At 45.6% G+C, this 15,696-nt stretch overlaps 1 protein-coding gene across 1 annotated transcript; it reads right to left on the minus strand.

Annotated features, from left to right (window-relative positions):
• Window positions 1–221: 221 nt before the first annotated feature.
• vgll3 (vestigial-like family member 3) lies at window positions 222–14,670 on the minus strand. The gene is made up of 4 exons (XM_068040006.1): window positions 14,525–14,670; window positions 12,563–12,812; window positions 10,609–11,097; window positions 222–307 (listed from the first exon to the last, which is right to left on the minus strand). Exons 1-4 carry the CDS (start codon window positions 14,636–14,638, stop codon window positions 276–278), a joined length of 885 nt encoding a protein of 294 aa, XP_067896107.1. The 5' UTR covers window positions 14,639–14,670; the 3' UTR covers window positions 222–275.
• Between the last annotated feature and the right edge of the window lie 1,026 nt (window positions 14,671–15,696).

Consider the following 15,696-nt stretch of genomic DNA (forward strand, 5'->3'; position numbering starts at 1 on the left):
GGCTATGAAACCCATTGCTGGATGCTGAAAATAGGTAGCCCTGTTATGTCTCTGCAACAATAATTATTGATTCACTTCATCACTCTTAGATCCTCATAGATTCTACAAATTTACTTTTAATTTCCTCTCAAACTTTTTGCCAGCTTATTCAGAGTAGACTCACATAAAATCCCCTTTATTTTCCATGATAACAATTCTTGAAGATAATTGGTCAAAAGCAAATACTCTGGATCATCAATTTCATTCCATCGGATTGCAGAGATGTATTTTTGTCATCAGCCTGTGAGAGATCCACCGTACCAAAGGGCTGAAATCAAAATGAAATGGAGACATTTAATTTACAAGCTTGTAGAACCAAGGCTAAACAAAGTTGATTTAGAACCAATTGGGCTCTTAGCTTTTCTCTTGATGCAGAAACCCGATTAAAAGAATTGAACATGTAACTATGTAGTAAAACTAGCTTCGAAATATAGTTTTCCACTTTATCGGCAATGATCTTAAAGTTATCATCACTCTTTTTAGACAAAGAGGGAAATATTTGAAATTATACTCAAATTAATCCTGATACCTTTGAATTTTCATGGGATAGGAAAGGGTCAATGAACAATACTCTCTACTGTAACAAAAGAGGAAGATAATATTGTATTTTATTATGTTTGGAAAGGATTAAATCCGGAAATCTTGTAATTTGGATAGCCCATATGATGCAAAAAACCACTAGAAGGGAGATTCCAGCTTTACAGATGATTTCATGATTTTCTTTAAAGTTCCTTTCTGCAGTATATATCCACAGATTGCCAAATAACAACAGAATAAATATCTGGCAAAAGTGATAAAAGAAGTTTATTAAAGAATGCAAAAAGGCAAGAATTTATCTATGATGTGTTTTTTTTAAGCAAGCTGTTGCTTCAAAGGATGTAGGAGAGCACTTAGAATGCGTTGTTCCGCCTCAAAGCAACCAGCTGAAGAGTGGTACAGGCACTGCCCTGGAACACATCATCCATCTCCTCAGCTTGATAAAGGAACATGCCATGAGGAGAGCTAACAAGAGGGACTTTTATTTGAACGATTTAAATAAATTCCTTGTTAAATTATTAGGAATACTGTCAGATACTACACTGCATATAGTATAAGCAACTCAATTGCTTTTATTAATGTTTTTTCCAATTTTGTTGTTATATGTAAATTGTCATTATAAATCACTTATGTAATACTTTTGAGTGTAAAACTTAATGGATTGGTTTACAAACAATATTTATATTTAGGTTTTAATCTTAATTTTCAGCTACCATACCTTTTGCTTTTGGAATGCTTTTCCAAAACCATTCTGCCTCATTAGCTTCTTCCTGCCTTTAAAAACCTCCAGAAAAACTCTTTGTTCCTTCTCCTCTAAATTCTGTTAATTCCTGTTTGATGTCCACCTTTCCTCTTTGAATAGCACTTAGACATTTTTTTTACCAGCAGTAGTTGAAGATTCTTTTTTTACAATTTTCTTTTATACCCTTTCCTGAAAATAATAGGCAGGAAATTTGGATCAATAGCTCTCATAGTTTCCAGACAGTTCCTTCACAGTTTGTTGAACTGCTGTAACACCATGCAAGGCAAACTGCACAGTGGAAGGCACAGCCTTGATGGCAGCAGTCTGAGTTTGCTGTGATAGCGAGCTGACCTTGCATGACTTCAGTTTAAGCTACCAATGCAGCACTCAGAATTTTGATGGAAGCTGCTTGTGTTATAATGGAAGCTGAGATTTCAGGTCCACAGGTTTGCTGATGGAGGAGCCCACCACTTCCTTGATGGAAAGGATGGCATCATAGGAAATAGGAGCAGGAGTAGGCCAACAGATCATGGCCGATAATCTACCTCTAAGCCATATTTTCATTATCCCCATATCCCTCAATGTCATTAGTATTCAGAAATCTATTGATTTCTGTCTTGAACATATTGAATGATTGAGCTTCCACAAACCACCGGGTATGGGAGACAGTGAGGGCTCTGGGAACAGGAGGTGGTGAGGGCTCTGGGTATGGGAGACATTGAGGGCTCCTGTTATTGGAGACAATGAGAGCTCCGGGTATTGGAGACAATGAGGGCTCCGTGTATTGGAGACAGTGAGGGCTCCTGTTATTGGAGACAGTGAGGGCTCCTGTTATTGGAGACAGTGAGGGCCCCTGTTATTGGGGACAGTGAGGGCTCCGGGCATTGGAGGAAGTGAGGGCTCTGGGTATGGGAGGCAGTGACGGCTCTGGTTCCTCATGAAAGTGAGGGCTTCTGTTATTGTAGACAGTGAGGGTTCCTGTTACTGGAGACTGTGCGGGCTCCGGCTATTGGAGACATTGACGGCACCAGGTATTGGAGACAGTGAGAGCTCCGGGTATGGGAGACAGTGAGGGTTGCTATTATTGGAGATAGTGAGGGCTCCTGTTATTGGAGACAGTGAGGGCTCCGGGTATGGGAGACAGTGAGGTCTCAGGGTATAACAGACAGTGAGGGGTCCGGGTATTGGAGACAATGAGCGTGCCGAGTGTGGGAGACAGTGAGGACTCCGGGTATGGGAGACACTGAGGGCTCCAGGTCTGGGAGACAGTGAGGGCTCCGAGTGTGGGAGATATGAGGGCTCCGGGTATGGGAGACAGTGAGGGCTCCGGGTATAAAAGACAGTGAGGGCTCCGGGTATGGGAGACGGTGAGGGCTCCGGGTATGGGAGATGGTGAGGGCTCCGGGTATGGGAGACGGTGAGGGCTCCGGGTATGGGAGACAGTGAGGGCTCCGGGTATGGGAGATGGTGAGGGCTTCGGGTATTGGAGACAGTGAGGGCTCCGGGTATGGGAGACCGTGAGGGCTCCGGGTATAAAAGACAGTGAGGGCTCCAGGTATGGGAGACAGTGAGGGTTCCGGGTATGGGAGACAGTGAGGGCTCTGGGTATTGGAGACAGTGAGGGCTCTGGGTATTGGAGACAGTGAGGGCTCTGGGTATTGGAGACCGTGAGGGCTCCGGGTATAAAAGACAGTGAGGGCTCCAGGTATTTGAGACAGTGAGGGCTCTGGGTATTGGAGACAGTGAGGGTTTCGGGTATTGGAGACAGTGAGGGCTCTGGGTATTGGAGACAGTGAGGGTTTCGGGTATTGGAGACAGTGAGGGCTCCGGGTATTGGAGACAGTGAGGGCTCTGGGTATAACAGACAGTGAGGGCTCTGGGTATTGGAGACAGTGAGGGCTCCGGGTATAACAGACAGTGAGGGCTCTGGGTATTGGAGACAGTGAGGGTTTCGGGTATTGGAGACAGTGAGGACTCCGGATGTTAGAGAAAGTGAAGCTTCCTGTTATTGGAGACAGTGAGGGCTCCGTGTTTTGGAGACAGTGAGGACGCCGTGTATTTGAGACAGTGAGGGTTCCTGCTATTGGTGACAGCGAGGGCTCCTGCTGCTTTTCCAATAGACCTGGCATGGATAAAGCTAGCCATGTGCTTGGGAATGTGCTCCACAAGGTACCTTCTGTCCCTATGATTTTAAGAAAGCCTTGGGATAGCAGTCATTTCCCACCTGATGGCTAAGTGGTGAAATGTACTTCATGTTGTAGTACCGAGTTACAAAAACCGGGTTTGATTGAACAGCTTTAGCAATGGTTATAGGTGTAGGTGCACCTCTAGCAAGATTAAAAATATCCCCATTCCCATCCCCATTTGCACACATTAGTGCAAAAGAAAAGGCTGAAGCATTTGCAATCATCTTCAGACAAAAGTACTAAGTGTATCATCCAACTCATTCAAAAAAAAAATCCTAAATGAATATTTCTCGTCCGTATTTACTGTGGAGAAGGTCATGGAAGCTAATGAGTTCAAGGGACGGAACACCGATATCCTGGAGCATATCAACATTACAAAGGAGGAGGTGTTGGAGGTTTTGAAGCACATTAAGGTGGATAAATACCCAGGGCCTGACCAGGTGTATCCTAGGATACTCTGGGAAGCAATGGAGGAGATTGCTGGGGTCCTGGCAGAGATTTTTGTATCATCGTTAGCCACAGGTGAGGTACTGGAAGATTGGAGGATAGCTAATGTTGTGCCTTTATTTAAGAAGGACAGCAGGAATAAGCCAGGGAACTACAGGCCGATGAGCCTTACATCAGCGGTGGGAAAGTTATTGGAAGGGATTCTGAGAGACAGGATTTATATGCATCTGGAAAGGCATGGTCTGATTAGGGATAGTCAGCATGGCTTTGTGCATGGGAAATCATGTCTCACGAATTTGATTGAGTTTTTCGAGGAGATGACCAAGAGGATTGACGAGGGCAGGGCAATGGTACATGGACTTTAGCAAGGCCTTTACAAGGTCCCGCATGGTAGGCTGGTCCAGAAGGTTCGAACACATGGGATCCAGGGTGAGCTAGCAAATTGGATACAAAATTGGCTTGGTGATAGGAGGCAGAGGGAGGTAATGGAGGGTTGTTTTTCAGATTGGAGGCCGGTGACCAGTGGTGTGCTGCAGGGATTGGTGCTGGGCCCTCTGTTGCTTGTCATATATATTAATGACTTGGATGTGAATGTAAAGGGCATGATTAGTAAGTTTGCAGATTACACCAAAATTGGCGGTATAGTGGATAGTGAAGAAGGTTGTCTAAGGTTACGACAGGATATAGATCAATTGGGAAAGTGGGCAAGGGAGTGGCAAATGGAATTTAACGCAGACATGTGTGAAGTGATGCATTTTGGGAAGTTAAACCAGGGCAGGACATATACAGTGAATGGCAGGGCCTTGGGGAGTGTTGTTGAGCAGAGAGACCTTGGGGTGCAAGTACATAGTTCCCTGAAAGTGGCAACACAGGTAGACAGGGTGGTGAAGAAGGCGTATGGCATGCTTGCCTTCATCGGCTGAGGCATTGAGTACAAGAGTTGGGACGTCATGTTACAGTTGTACATAACGTTGGTTAAGCCGCATTTGGAGTACTGCGTGCAGTTCTGGTCGCCGCACTACAGGAAAGATTAAGCTAGAGAGGATGCAGAAAAGATTCACAAGGATGTTGCCTGGTTTGGAGGGCTTGAGTTATAAAGAGAGATTGGATAGGCTGGGTCTGTTTTCCCTGGAGCCAAGGAGGCTGAGAGGGTACATGATGGAGGTATATTAAATTATGAGAGGCATAGATAGGGTAGATAGCCAGAGACTGTTTCCTATGGTAGGGGTGACTAAAACTAGACGGCATAGATTTAAGGTGAGAGGGAGGAGGTTTAAAGGGGATCAAAGGGATAAATTTTTCACACAAAGGATAGTGGGTATCTGGAATGAGCTGTCAGAGGAGGTGGTGGAGGCAGGAACAGTAGCGACATTTAAGAGGCATCTGGACAGGTGCGATTAGTATAGATAGGCATTATGGTCGGTATGGACGCGTTGGGTCGAAGGGCCTGTTTCTATGCTGCATGACTCTATGACTCTATGACAGTGAGGACTCCTGGTATGGGAGACAGTGAGGGCTCCGTGTATGGGAGACAGTGAGGGCTCCGTGTACGGGAGACAGTGAGGGCTCTGGCTCCGGGAGAAAGTGAGGGCTCCTCTTATTGGAGACATTGAGGGCTCCAGGCATTGGAGAGAATGAGGACTACGAGTATGGGAGGCAGTGAGGCTCTGGGCATTGGAGACAGTGAGGGCTCTGTGTATTTGAGACAGTGAGGGTTCCTGTTATTGGAGCCAGTGAGGGCTACTGTTATTGGAGACAGCGAGGGCTACTGTTATTGGAGACAGTGAGGGCGCCGTGTATTTGAAACACTGAGGGTTCCTGGTATTGGAGATAATGAGGGTTTCTGTTATTGGAGACAGCGAGGGCTCCTGTTATTGGAGACAGCGAGGGCTCCTGTTATTGGAGCCAGTGAGGGCTACTGTTATTGGAGCCAGTGAGGGCTACTGTTATTGGAGACAGCGAGGGCTACTGTTATTGGAGATAATGAGGGCACCGTGTATTTGAGACACTGAGGGTTCCTGTTATTGGAGACAATGAGGGCTCCTGTTATTGGAGACAGCGAGGGTTCCTGTTATTGGAGACAGCGAGGGTTCCTGTTATTGGAGACAGCGAGGGCTCCTGTTGTTAGGGACAGTGAGGGCTCTGGGCACTGGAGAGAGTGAGGGCTCTAGTTATGGGAGACAGTGAGGGCTCTGGCTCCTCGATAAAGTGAGGGCCCCTGTTATTGCAGACAGCGAGGGCTCCTGTTATTGGAGACAGTGAGTGCTCCAGATATTGGAGACAGTGAGGGCTCTGGGCAATGCTGACAATGAGGCTGCGGTGTATTTGAGACAGAGGGCTCCTGTTATTGGAGACAGCGCGGGCTCCTGTTATTGGAGACAGCGAGGGCTCCTGTTATTGGAGACAGTGAGGGCTCTGGGTATTGGACAGATTGAGGGCTCAGTGTATTGGAGACAGTGAGAGCTCTGGCTCCAGGAGAAAGTGAGGCTCCTGTTATTGCAGACAGTAAGGGCTCTATTGGAGACAGTGATGGGTCTGGCTCCTGGAGAAAGTGAATACTCTTATTGGAGACAGTGAGGGCTCCAGGATTTTGGAGACAGCGAGGGCTCTGGGTATTGGAGAAAGTGAGGGCTCCGGGTATTGGAGTCAGTGAGAGCTCTGGGTATGGGAGACTGTGAGGGCTCCGGGAATGGGAGACAGTGAGGGCTCCGGGTACTGGAGACAGTGAGGGCTCCTGGTATGGGAGACCGTGAGGGCTCCGGGTATGGGAGACAGTGAGGGCTCCGGGTATGGGAGACACTGAGGGCTCCGGGTATGGGAGACACTGAGGGCTCCGAGTGTGGGAGACAGTGAGAACTCCGGGTATGGGAGACAGTGAGAACTCCGGGTATGGGAGTCAGTGAGGGCTCCGAGTGTGGGAGACAGTGAGAACTCCTGGTATTGGAGAAAGTGAGGGCTCCTGTTATTGGAGACAGTGAGGCCTCAGGATATGGGAGACAATCAGGGCTCCTGGTTTGGGAGACAGTGAGGATTCCAGGTACAGGAGACAGTGAGAGTTCCGGATATTGGAGAGAGTGAGGGCTCCGGGGATTGGAGACAGTGCGGGCTCCTGTTATTGGAGACAGTATGGGCCCCAGGTATGGGAGACAGTGAGGGCTCCTGGTTTGAGAGACGGGAGGGCTCCAGGTATTGGAGACAGTGAGGGCTCGGGATATTGGAGTCTCATAGAGCCTTAGAGTCATAGAGTTAGACAGCACAGAAACAGGCCCTTCGGCCCACCGTGTCCAGGCCAACCATCAAGCCTATCTCTTCTAATCCCATTTTCCAGCACTTGACCCGTAGCCTTGTTTGCTGTGGTATTTCAAGTGCTCATCTAATTACTTCTTAAATGTTGTGATGGTTCCTGCCTCCACCACCTCTTCAGGCAGTGTGTTCCAGATTCTAACCATCCTCTGGGTGAAAAGATTTGTCCTCAAATCCCCTCTAAACCTTCTGCCCCTTACCTTAAATCTATGCCCCCTGGTTATTGACACCTCCGTTAAGTGAAAAATTTTCTTTTTATCTACCCTATCTATGCCGCTCGTAATTGTGTATACCTCAATCAGGTCCCCCCTCAGCCTTCTCTGCTCTATGGAAAACCCTAGCCTATCCAGTCTCTCTTCATAGCTGAAATGCTGCAGTTCAGGCAACATCCTGATGAATCTCCTCTGTACCCTCTCCAGTGCAATCACATCCTTCCTATAGTGTGGCGACTAGAACTGTACACAGTACTCCAGCTGTGGCCCAACTATTGTTTTATACAGCTCCATCATAAGCTCCCTGCTCTTATATTCTATGCCTCGGCTAATAAAGGAAAATATCCCATATGCCTTCCTAACCACCTTATCTACCTGTGTGGCAGCCTTCAATGATCTATGGACAAGTACACCAAGATCCCTCTGACCCTCTGTACTTCCTAGGGTCCTACCATCCATTGCATATTCCCTTGCCTTTTAATCTTCCCAAAATGCATCACCTCACACTTCTCAGGATTAAATTCCATTTGCCACTGCTCCACCCATCTAACCAGCCCATCTATATCATCCTGTAATCTAAGGCTTTCCTCCTCACCATTTACAACACCACCAATTTCCATGTCATCTGCGAACTTACTGATCATACCTCCTATTTTCACGTCTAAATCATTAATGTACACTAAAAACAGCAAGGGTCCCAGCACTGATCTCTGTGGTACACCACTGGTCACAGGCTTCTGATCGCAAAAACAACCCTCGACCATCACCCTCTGCCTCCTGCCACTAAGCCAATTTGGATCCAATTTGTCAAATTGCCCTGGATCCCATGGGTTCTTACCTTCTTGACCAATCTCCCATGCGGGACCTTATCAAAAGCCTTACTGTAGTCCATCTAGACTACATCAACTGCTTTACCCTCGTCCACACACCGAGTCACCTCCTCGAAAAATTCAATCAGATTTGTTCGACATGATCTCCCCCTGACAAAGCCATGCTGACTATTGTTGACTAATCCCTGCCTCTCCAAGTGGAGATTAATCCTGCTCCTAAGAGTTTTTTCCAATAGTTTCCCTCCCACTGGTGTTAGACTCACTGGCCTGTACTTACCTGGTTTATACCTGCTACCCTTCTTGAATAATTGTACCACATTTGCTGTCCTCCAGTCCTCTGGTACCTCTCCTGTGGCCAGAGAGCATTTGAAAATTTGTGTCAGAGCTGCTACAATCTCCTCCCTTGCCTCACATAGCAGCCTGGGATACATCACATCTGGGCCTGGGGATTAATCCACTTTTAAGCCCGCTAAAACCTATAATACCTCCTCCCTTTCCATGCCAATTTGTTCAAGCATATCACAATCTCCCTCCCTGATCTCTACACCTACATCATCCTTCTCCATAGTGAACACAGATGCAAAGTAATCATTTAAAACCTCACCTACATCCTCCGGCTCCACACACAGATTGCTATTTTGGTCTTTAATGGGCCCTACTCTTTCCCTGGTTATCCTCTTGCCCTTAATATACTTAGACAATGCCTGGTATTGTGAGGGCTCCGGGTATTGGAGATAGTGAGAGGTCCAGGTATGGGAGACAGTGAGAGCTCCGGGTATGGGAGACGGTGAGGACTCCGGTTATTGGAGACAATGAGAGCTCCGCGTATTGGAGACAATAAGGGCTCCGGGTATTGCAGACAGTGAGGGCTCCAGGTATTGGAGACAGTGAGGGCTCTGGGTATTGGAGACAGTGAGGGCTCCGGGTATTGGAGACAGTGAGGGCTCCGGGTATTGGAGACAGTGAGGGTTTCGGGTATTGGAGACAGTGAGGGCTCCGGGTATTGAAGACAGTGAGGGCTACGGGTATATGGAGACAGTGAGGGCTCCGGGTATATGGAGACAGTGAGGGCTCTGGGTATTGGAGACAGTGAGGGCTCCGGGTATTGGAGACAGTGAGGGCTCCGGGTATTGGAGACAGTGAGGGCTCCTGGTATTGCAGACAGTGAGAGCTTCGGGTATTGGAGACAGTGAGGGCTCCTGGTATTGCAGACAGTGAGGACTCCAGGTATTGGAGACAGTGAGGGCTCCAGGTATTGGAGACAGTGAGGGCTCCTGGTATTGCAGACAGTGAGGGCTCCAGGTATTGGAGACAGTGAGGGCTCCTGGTATTGCAGACAGTGAGGACTCCAGGTATTGGAGACAGTGAGGGCTCCGGGTATTGGAGACAGTGAGGACTCCTGTTATTGCAGACAGTGAGGGCTCTGGGTATTGGAGACAGTGAGGGCTCTGGGTATTGGAGACAGTGATGGGCTCCAGGTATTGGAGACAGTGAAGTCTCCGGGTATGGGAGACAGTGAAGTCTCCGGGTATGGGAGACAGTGAAGTCTCCGGGTTTGGGAGATAGTGAGGGCTCTGGGTACTGGAGACAGTGAGGTCTCCAGTTATTGGAGACGGTGAATACTCCAGTTATTGGAGACGTTGAGGGCTCCGGTTATGGGAGATAGTGAGGACTCCGGTTATGGGAGATAGTGAGGACTCCGGTTATGGGAGATAGTGAGGACTCCGGTTATGGGAGATAGTGAGGACTCCGGTTATTGGAGACGGTGAGGGCTCGGGGTATTGGAGAGAATGAGGGCTCTGGGTATTGCAGACAGCGAAGGTTCCGGATGTTGGGGCAGTGACATCTCTGGGTGTTAGAGATGGTGACTTTTTTCAAGAGTAGCTGAGGCAGAGACTGTGGCATCTTCTAAGGAAAATTCAGATAATGTTTGAAAGGAAGGAAGATACAAGGCTATAGAGAGACAGTAGGGGGATAGGATTAGTTTTGGATTGCTCTACAAAAATGCCAGTGATAAACACGTTGGACTGAATAATCTCTTTAGGTGCTGTAAACTTCCATAGTTCATAATTAGTTAATTCCAACCTGAATTATGTGTTATGCTACACTGTGAGAATAGTTAGGTAAATGCCTTTTTATAATTAAATTCAATGTCTGTAAATTTATGCATTAGTTTTTTTAATGTTCCATCAGGACGTTGATGAAGGGTAATATACTTAGTTGAAATAGCACTGTATGGAAATCTTAACAGATAAAAGCATTACCAATATATCCTCGAACTAAGAGTTTTGAGGAAAAGATTTCCTTCTTACCTGTATCAAAGTTTACTGCTTGTGCCATATCAAGAGTTCCGTGAAAGGCTCCAGTCCATGAGGAACCAGCAACAGGAGCAGTAGGGTCAGTCTTTGTGATCTCACCCGGTGCTGTGGTAATCCTAGCTGCCCTCACTGATGGTACCAACAATGACCCATAACGTGGGTCTAGATGTGGACTATGATGGTGGGTGTGGGCATGTGGGTGGTGCATATGTGGGTAAACCTCATGCACAAGTGGGTAGCTGGAACTCCCTTGTGATGCCAATGTGTAGGGCCATGGCTCAGCATTTGATGGGGGAGCGCTGGCCTGGTGTAGTCCATGTCCAGGCCAAGCCATGGGATCTGGGGAATGAAACATACCACCAGTTGCAGCGGAGACATCAGAGTGACTCCCACTCAGACTCAGTGGTGCTGGGGCTTGATAACTGCTGCTCCAGAAAGAAGCAGGGAAATTGTTCTTCCGATTTGTAGGAAATGGTGATCCTTCTGAAAAGAAAAAAAAAAGAAATTAAAATTTGCTAGATGCTTTGAATTTTCTTTGCAACATGCTGCTTTACACATATAACATATCAATAGATTTATAAAGTGACTGCAAAGTCTTCCAGCAGGATAAATTGAATGGCAGATAGTTTGCAATACTATTATGCAAGAGCTAGCAGGTGCTCAGAGCTATATCCAACATCAACCTTCACAAGCACGGCTAACCAAAAAAGATGCTTTAAGAAGGCGAAAAAGTTATTTAATGCAACTGGATTCCCAAGCAAATCGAAGTTGACACAAACTACTGTGAATCTCTTTACCTCTGAGCATCTCTACAAATGGGTCACTCAACTGAACCCTAAGGAAAACAGCATCTATTGTTGTCTAATAGACACTGCAATAAAACGACATCTCTTGCACGGCTTGAACCTGCTTGGGTGCCGGATCTTAGCCTGATCTGAAATCTTTAGGAACCATTAGTAAACGGATTAGGAGCCTTTCTCCGCGGTATGTTTTCTTTTAATTTGTATGTTTCGGACAGTTTTCCCCATTTTGCCTTCACTGTCATCTTGTTATAAAATGAAAACATTAAAAATGTAAAGAGACAAACTTTCTAAACTCATTAAGCTTATTAAAACTAAATCGATCGGACTTGGTGATTGAGTAGTCGTCGGGAATTCGCAGTCGATGCAGTTCGTACGCGGCTTACCGGTCGTTAATTTTGTCATCTGTTGAGTACAAATGCGTCGCCACAAAGATGCAAGAAAATAAAGAGTACTGTAAAATGGCTGAGTAAAGTTTAGCAGAAAGATAAGGGAGCTGTGTGGTTAAAAGACGTCAGTATATGTTGGTCTGTAGCAGGTTTGCAGATTACAGTGTATCTCTGCTAAATAAAACTCAGTGAAAACGCCAGCTGTGTGCATCATATTACAGGCGAGCAAACAACGGCAAAAGTGCAATGTTTTTCCAAAGTATCCGACCTTCCAACTAACGCTCGCTCGCTTATATTTGGAATATGGGATATGCACAATTCCATTTCGTCCATGTAATATCCTTTATCATTGTTTGCAAGATGTATTAAATTGGTCAATAAAACCTGATGAGTGTAACACAAGAAAAAGCAGCAGGAGTAAACCATACAGCCGTTCAAAATGATTATGGCTGAACTTAAGCATAAAATAACGACTTTGCCGTACACTGGATCGGGGTGAGTGAAATGGTCAAATATTGCCCTGGATGACATACTCCAATTATAACAGTAACATTTTTTCTTAAAATTAAGTCCAAATGAAATTCCCCTCCCTTACAGTTGAGTAGTCTAGGTCAAACTCCTCATTTAGTTCCATCTCCTACCGTAAAATCCCTCGGTATTTCTTCACACAAAGAGTGGATTTAGAAAATTATTTACCAAAAGCCTCCAAAATAAGCGAAGTAGTGTTCATCACAGTCGCGGTGTTGGCGCTTTCCCTACCTTTCCACACGGAGCTGGAAGAAGCCTGGGGCTTTGAGCTCGGGTTGTCGGCCTGGAAGTTGCTGGACTGGCTGAGGGCTCTGCTGAAATGTTCGTCTACCACGGTGCCAATATCCCCCTGGAAGTAGGTGAGCAACACACATCTAGAACTGATGTACTCGGCCTCAGGAGGCTGCTCCTTTTCGCTCTCTTTACTTTGCGAGTTGCTCTCCATGGACTCCTGCATCTTGCTGTACAAGGCTAACTTCTGCTGCAGAGACATAGGAGCAAGCAACAATTCAGATACAACTTCACCCCGACAAGAGCAGCAATACCTAAGCACAAATCCCTCATTCCAAAGCTCTTCCACGGCAAGAAAAGGACTGTCCCATTTCTAGAAGTACAGGACACAACACTCATTATAGAAAACATTTGCTTTACTTTAATGGCAAGCTTCAGAACTTGAACTTCCTATAGATTTTGTGTAAAAATTACAGACAGACACAGCAAGTCCGTTAAATATGCAGTACTCAATATTTAATAATTAACTTCTCAATCCCAACATATATGCCATTGAAATAAAAGCAAAATACTGCAGATGCTGGAAATCTGAAATAAAAACAAGAAATGCTGGAAATGCTCAGCAGGTCTGGCAGCATCTGTGGAAAGAGAAGCAGAGTTAACGTTTCAGGTCAGTGACCCTTCTTCAGATATATATGTCATTGATCTGTGGAACACTTGCTGAACGGAGTATTATCTGAATAATTTTATATCGTTAATGTTAAATATGATTTATTATTAGAAATATACTAGAGTACACAACAAACCAAGTTATGATAATACAGGTCTATTAAATACTCCTTTAGCTCGGCATTGCGAGTGCAGTATATGATTTCATGAGAAATTCGTACCGGGTCCCTTAAATGAAGGAAAACCGCCAGCCCTCCAGGATTCCAAATCCTCCCTCCATTTCCAAGGCAATGTTTTTTTCTGCTCATTGTTGTTAGAATATCATTTCCCATAATATCCAATATCAATCTCTTGAAAATGTCGCTTTCCCACGGCTTATTGCTGTGGTCCAGCGTGTCTGCTATTCACATCTTGAATAAGTTTAGCGTGGCATTTATATACAGCGAAGCCTGGCATTATCCAAATCACTTTTGCACTGCAGCAAGTTACACGTTTAACAATACCAGTTTCGGTTATTCGTGGGTTATTCAAATTGGGTTATTGTTGTATTTGTTTCGACAGGTACAGTTGTTGACTGATTTAATAGTTGTCCCATGTTGTGAAAGTGATTCAAAGGCCTCTTCAAAAACAACTGATGTCAACATCATTATGAATGTAGTTGTCAGGGTGCAAAAGAATGACAGATATTAATTAGGGGGTGCATTTCCAATGTTATTCAGTTGCAACTTTGTACTGCACTGAGTTAGTGAAATTGCTTAATAAGCTTCATGCAGCTCTTTGTCGTTTCTAACGTGTTCTACCAAATGATGCTGTCATAAAAATATCTGCAAAGTTAAACTTTTTAAAAAATTGACCCTTTGATCATGTGGAAAATGTATTAAATATAAACCATGTGGGCTGTTTTATCCTGGTAATTTTGCATGCAAGAAATAAACGAACACTATTTCTATTTCTCTCTATAATAATATATCCAGGAATCAGATCAGTTAATTTTCCATTTCTGAGAGTGCTTTTGGACTGACGACTAAAACTTTGGGTGAACACACCCCTCGGACCACGGGCTGCTATGCCGAGAATTTCAGAGCAAGCTTGTCAGACATATCCAAGAGATCGCGTCATGTGTTGTCAAACGGAATGAAGAAACCACAGCGGAATTTGACAGCTGACTCTCAGCCAGTTTACAAGGCAGCTGTTAATTCGCCTCTCTTTTTTCCTCCCTCTCCCGTCCTTTACCCAATTTCTCTCAATCAGATGTCAGTCAGGCTTTGGCAGGCCAGCTGGCAGTTTTCTTACCTGCTGGGAGTGGTGGTGATGGTAACAGGCTGCGGTGTAAGCTGCTGCGGCTGCTGCTGGTAAATACTGGTGTGCTCCATAAGACTGATGATACATAACATCCAGACAACTCATGACCGACCCCACTCTTCGATCGCTCGAATTGAACAGTGGGGGGAAAATGCTGCTTAAATCTCAGACAGGGCTCGTCTCACGCATCCTCACTTTATAAGTGCGCGCTGCAGAGAGGGGCGAAGAGAGAGTTAAAGTATTAACATAAAGACAATACCAGCCGCCTCCGCCTGTTCGGTGCTGGGACTCTAAAGTTTGGGGCTGATTGATCGGAACATCAGCAACTCCGCCCGCACAGGCCGGGCTCACTCCTGATTGGACAAGACATAGCCCTCACTCGTCATTTTCATTGGACAAAACATTAGAAAGCACCTCCCATTCGTAATACTTAAGAGTTTCTCAAGATTTATACAATTATCTTACTTTTTAAAGCTTTTCTTTTATGCATACACTGTTTTAATATGAATATATATTTATGATTACTCCCAAACATATTTGATCTGTTGTGAGTACAGCTATTGTCAGTCACAATTCTGTTCAGTAAAGCCATGAAACTAACATCGATTGTCATAAAATCCCATCTGGTTCACTAATGTCCTTCAGGGAACGAAATCTGTTTTCCTACCTGGTCTGGCCTACATGTGACACCAGACGTGCAGCAATGTGGTTGACTCTTAACTGCCCTCTAAAATGGTCTAGCAAGCCACTCAGTTGTCAAGGGCGATTAGGGATGGGCAACAAATGCTGGTCTGGCCAGCGATGCCCACATCCCATGAAAAATGAAAAAAAGTACTCTTATCTCTGAGTTCAAAGTTAGTCAGTTCAAGTCCCACCTTCAGAGACTTCAGTACATGATCTAGGCTGATACTGTGTTTCTGAAGGTGTGCTGTAGTATCAGAGGTGCCACCGTTTGAGTGAGATGTTAAATTGAAGCCCCATCTGCCCTCTCACATTTTTGTATTCATTCATTGGATGTGGGCATCACTGGCTAGGCCAGCATTTATTGCCCATCCCTAATTGCCCTTAAGAAGGTGGTGGTGAGCTGCCTTCTTGACCACTGTAATCCATGTGGGGTAGATACACCCACAGTGCTGTTAAGAAGGAAGTTCCAGGATTTTGAC

The sequence above is a fragment of the Heterodontus francisci genome, chromosome 10 (genome assembly GCF_036365525.1).
Source record: "Heterodontus francisci isolate sHetFra1 chromosome 10, sHetFra1.hap1, whole genome shotgun sequence".
NCBI lineage: Eukaryota > Metazoa > Chordata > Chondrichthyes > Heterodontiformes > Heterodontidae > Heterodontus > Heterodontus francisci.